Source organism: Mustela nigripes, chromosome X (assembly GCF_022355385.1).
Source record: "Mustela nigripes isolate SB6536 chromosome X, MUSNIG.SB6536, whole genome shotgun sequence".
NCBI classification, from domain to species: Eukaryota; Metazoa; Chordata; class Mammalia; order Carnivora; family Mustelidae; genus Mustela; species Mustela nigripes.
This window is the reverse complement of record NC_081575.1, coordinates 1,812,524-1,817,129: the sequence shown is the minus strand read 5'-3', so window position 1 is coordinate 1,817,129 and position 4,606 is coordinate 1,812,524. Positions and strand designations below refer to the sequence as shown.

Here is a 4,606-nt window from a genome sequence, read left to right as displayed (position 1 = left end):
AAAAAAAAAAAAAAAAAAAAAAAAAAAAAGAAAGCCTCCAGGACCAAAGACTGGGGTTCTCTGTCAGAGCTACCTGCCCCCACCTTCCTGGTCACTCCCATGATGGCAGAAAGAGGTGGCCTCCTGGTGGCCCCAATTACACACACAAACCACAGTCACGTGATAACAACCTTTATTGCCCCAAGAGAAACTCTACTAGGCCTGCTCCACTGACCCTCCAGCAGGACCAGAGATAAGGGGCCCTGGAGCCCCAAACAACACGCAACACAAAAACGGCTCAACTCAGTGGGAAGCAAAGCCTGCCTCATGCCTGGCTTGCCAGGACGGTCGTGAACTCATCCCGAGTGGGCGGCAACTGGGTCCCCTGCGGTACGCCGGCACAGCGCGAACTGCAAGGTGCGCAAGGGGGCAGGAAGCGGGAGGGGGCGAACGGAAGTACCCGGGAGGCCGGGCTGCAGGCAGCAGCGCGCACAGGCCAGGCAGCAGGCGGGGAGGAGCAGCCTCACTCCTCCTTCTTGTCCGTGGGGCCGTCTACTGCTGCCTGGAAGGGACAGAAACCACAAGGCAAGGGATCGACAGGATGCACCCCTCACCTTCAGCCCCTGGCCCCTCCACCCTAAAGGCCCAGCTTACTGCCTTTTCTCCCCAAGTGACAGGTACCAGGGGAGCAAGGAGCCCCCCCGCCCCCGCAGCAGCACCCGAAGGCCTGCCAGGGCGGGAGAGGCCCCATTCTAGCGAAGACTGACCCTAACACCAACCAGGGAGGTGCAGCTGGGAGCCTCCTCCATCACGCCTCCCTTCAACCCACAGGGCCCCACATCAACCACCATCTTGGGCCCGCGGCAGGCCCGGCATTCCAATCCCTCCCAAGTCCCAGCTCAGGCCCTGCATTCTGCATGTACATCCTCTGTGGGTTCTGCCAGTGAGCCCCCCTCCGCTGAGGCCACCACCAGTCCTCCTCCAGGGCCGGGTCATGCCTCTTCACCCACTGTGGTGGCCAAATCCGGGCCGCCAAGCAACAAGGCCAATTGTCAGGACTTAAGGGTGTTTGCCAGGCCGTCACGCCTCATTTCTAGGCCACCTGAGTTTCCACATTCAACCAGTCTGAAGACTCAGGTCCTGGGCAGGGACGGGATAGGAGGGTGGCCCCAGCCCTGCATCAGCCCCACAGCCCACGTACAGAAGGCCGGCTTCCCGCCACAGAGTCTCCCTGCAACATATCTGGACTAGTGCAGGGGCCCCCGCACCACAGACCAGGTGAACGTGTAAGGGAAAGCTTTCTTCTCAAAGACACTGATGCCAGGGCTGAGGCCAGGCAGGCACAGCACAGAGGGCGCACCGCACTGCTGAGGCCACTTTAGCAAGTGGCTGCCATCTGCCAAGCCACACCCACCTGCCCGAGAAAGGGCTCTAGCTGTTGGGCCCAGGCTGGCACTGCTCGGCAGGCTCTTCTCTAGACCCAGAGTCAGCAACAAAGGAGGAAGGGGGAGCGGGAAAGAAAGCAGCCAGCCTGCTCCTGGGGCTTCTCGAAGGTTCTGCTGAGGCAGGCTAGTCAGGGATGGGCCCGCTCTGGGCCTGTGCGGATGTGTGGGTACGGGGGTACAGGGGTGCGGGGACTTTGATTCTGTCCAACAGAGCAGACTACTCGTGCGGCTGACCTGTAATTTCGCGTGCTCCTCCAACAGGCGGTCGTACTCCTTGGTCAGGCCCTCAGACTGCTTCCGCATGGCCAGAGCCTCGTTTTCAGCCTTCTCTAATTCTGGGGGTGATGCAGATGAAGAGGAAAAGGAAACAGAAAGACGGGGTTAGGGAGAAAAAAAAACCCAGCTGCCGGAGACACCAGATACAGGTCTGAACGTGTCCCCTCTAAGACCGTCGAGAGAGCATCCCCCCAGAAAGCTCCCCTGCCAGCTACCGTGAGGGCCCCCGAAGTGGGGGAGGCGGGAAAATACCAAGGACACCCTGGCCCATTGGACCGAGGGACTCCCAAGTGACCTTAGGTGCAGGAGACTTCGGGGAGGCTGAGAGCATGGGACAGTGTGAGAAGGCTAAGGTGAGAGAAGACAGCATGGAGCAGACTCACCCTCAAAGTCGAGAGCAAAAAGCAAGTTGGGGGGGTGCTTCAGGAAGGGAGATGGGGTCACAGCAGGTTCTTCGGGAACACTACAAGCAGTTCTAGGATAGTGTCCCGAATTCTTTCTGTCCCCGCCCCAAACACCTTGGTGACGCTGCCACCTGGGGTTAGTCTCAGAGCAGCTGGGGCCCCCTGGGCCCCGAGACAGACACTGCACCATTGAGCCCAGCAGCTGTGCGAGCCGAGGGCTGTTTGCTGCCACCCAGCTCCTGAGCCCAAGGGCGAGTTTGTTACTCATACTCTGGCACAAGTGGGGCGGCCACCACTGCGGGAGCGTCCAGACTTTCAGGGACTGGGGGACAGCTGAAGTCAGTGCTCACTTTGCTTGTTGATGTCCAGCTCGTCCTTCAGCTTCTTCAGATCAGCCTTCAGGCTCCTGTTCTCTTCTTCCACCTTCTTCTCGGCATCCCTACCGTCCAACTTCACCCCGCCAACAGCAGCTTCCTAGGCAGAACGCCAAGGGCACGGGTTACTTGGGAGGGAGGGAGGGAGGGAGGCGGGCAAACAGGTGATCCAACTCTTGTCTTCCCCAAGTGCAATTCCTCAAGCAGCTTCGGGCACTTGACCCTTGGGGAATGTCAGCACAGATGGGCTCCCAGGCCACGTGCCCTGCCTCTTTCTCAGCAGCACTGCGGGACTTACCGGTCCAGCCAATGACTCAATCTGCTCTCTTCTGGAGATTTCTGCCAGTCACCCCCAACTGACCAATGACCTCCATTCCTCTCCCCAGACTCCACAGCTCACTCTGGCCAGGAGACCGAAAGTCATCCCTGCCCGTGCAACTCTATCCCGTCCATGAATGAATCCGGTCCGTCCGCCCACCTTCTTCCCAGTTCAGCTCACACCTCACCTCCTCACACAAGCCTTCCGAAACTGGCCACCTCCCGTCCCTACTGTCTCCAGCTGATACAAGCCTTAGGAGACCACAGGCCTTATCTTGCACTCTTCTGTGCTAACCAGCCCATGGCTCACAGCACAGGGCTCTGCTCACTGGAGAGTCAGCTCTGTCAAGCAAGAGTCTGGCCCAGATGTAGCAACAGAGACAAGGGAGCACCAATGGTACCCCCTTCCCTGTCGAGTCCCCGGATCGCTCCCCTACAGACTCCCAAGAACCACCCCTTCACCTTCTACCCAACCCCTGAGCTTGGCCAACAGCCATAGCGTCACACACTCCCAGCCCAACAGGCCAACAGTGGCCCTGAGGCCCACAGGGAACGTCACACAGCCGAGGCCCACAGGCAGAACTCACCTTCTTCAGCTGGTCATTCTCTTCCATGTACTTCTTGGCCGCCTCACTAGCACTCTCTGCCTGCTTTTTAAAGGCTTCGTTGGACGCCAGCAGCGTGGCCTGCTGCGAGATGAGAGTCACCAGGCGTCTAAGCAGGCTACAATGGGAAAAGGAGGAAAACTGAGCAGCAGGAAGCGGGGAACGGCTGGCAGGAACTTCTCTGGATCGCTCCTTTCTCAACCCTGCCTCTAGCCTAGACCTGTCCTCTTAGATTGCCAGGGCAGCCAAGCAAGATGCCACCAGCCTGGGTCTGGCAACAGAAGGGAAAAGGCGGAGCCTGAGAGCTGTCCTCCTGCCACCAGAATGACTAGTTCTGGCCCAAAACAGCAGCCCAAAGCTCTGGAGCTGTCCTTCAGTCCCAAAGGCACAGGAAGCAACACACTGACGAGACACCCCAGACCAGGCCTAGCTATAGCCAGAGGACCCCAAACCTAGTCCTTTCCAGCTGAGGGCCTGCACCCAGATGTTTCAAAGAAGCCACAGCACCATCTTCCTAGCTGCGACATCAGGCTTGCCCTGGTAAAGAGGAGCAGCTAGCATCTGGGGACACTTCCGATCTCTGGGCCCAATCCTCACGCCTAGCTGATAGGGGAGGCACGACTGCTGCCCACGTCAGAGAGGGGAAACTGGCTAAGGCAAGTGGTAGAGGTCAAGAGCCAAAAACGGCCAAGGCAAATCCCCACTGCGGTCTGTATGAACCCAGGATCCAAGCCTGCAACCACCACCCGTTCTCCACTTGGAGGGAAGCGCTCCTAAGCGCAACGAGAAACAGAAAAAAGGACTCTTCTCTCCCCGCCCCCTCCCTAAACACGGTCTACAGGCAGCTGTTAGACAACATTGCCATGGTGAGCTCTTCCAACACTGGGGGAGCAGAAAAAGAAGAACCAGGGCCCAGGCGTACATCTCAGGTGCAGACCAGTCACGAGGGGCAAGCAGGTGGCAGCCAGGGGTAGGGGGGCACCTGCTGCTCCATTCCGACAGCCAGCCCTGTCCTTGAGCTGTTGCCAGGTAGGAGGACAGGGTAACGGACAAAGGTACAGCTCAAACAGTGAAGACTGGGGTGGGGGAGGAGGGCGGGCACTTTCCCTACACACCTGAGACAGAGGCTCAGGCTGGCCACAGATGAGGAAGGCACCCCCTGGGGAGCAGGGAAAGACGCTGCTTCGTGCTGAGTGTCTGCACAG

At 59.0% G+C, this 4,606-nt stretch overlaps 1 protein-coding gene across 1 annotated transcript; it reads right to left on the bottom strand.

Annotated features, from left to right (window-relative positions):
* Positions 1-155: 155 nt before the first annotated feature.
* BCAP31 (B cell receptor associated protein 31) lies at positions 156-4,395 on the bottom strand. The gene is made up of 5 exons (XM_059385919.1): positions 4,384-4,395; positions 3,384-3,542; positions 2,455-2,578; positions 1,659-1,759; positions 156-541 (listed from the first exon to the last, which is right to left on the bottom strand). The coding sequence occupies exons 1-5, from the start codon at positions 4,393-4,395 to the stop codon at positions 503-505; spliced, it is 435 nt and encodes a 144-aa protein (XP_059241902.1). The 3' UTR covers positions 156-502.
* Positions 4,396-4,606: the final 211 nt, after the last annotated feature.

Bases quoted from the DNA above. Each gene is read 5' to 3' on its own strand.
- BCAP31 (XM_059385919.1), bottom strand. The intron at 2,579-3,383 runs GTGAGTTCTGCC...CGTTCTGCCTAG, and splicing joins AGAATGACCAGCTGAAGAAG to GAAGCTGCTGTTGGCGGGGT. The intron at 1,760-2,454 runs GTGAGCACTGAC...CATCACCCCCAG, and splicing joins GCTGGACATCAACAAGCAAA to AATTAGAGAAGGCTGAAAAC.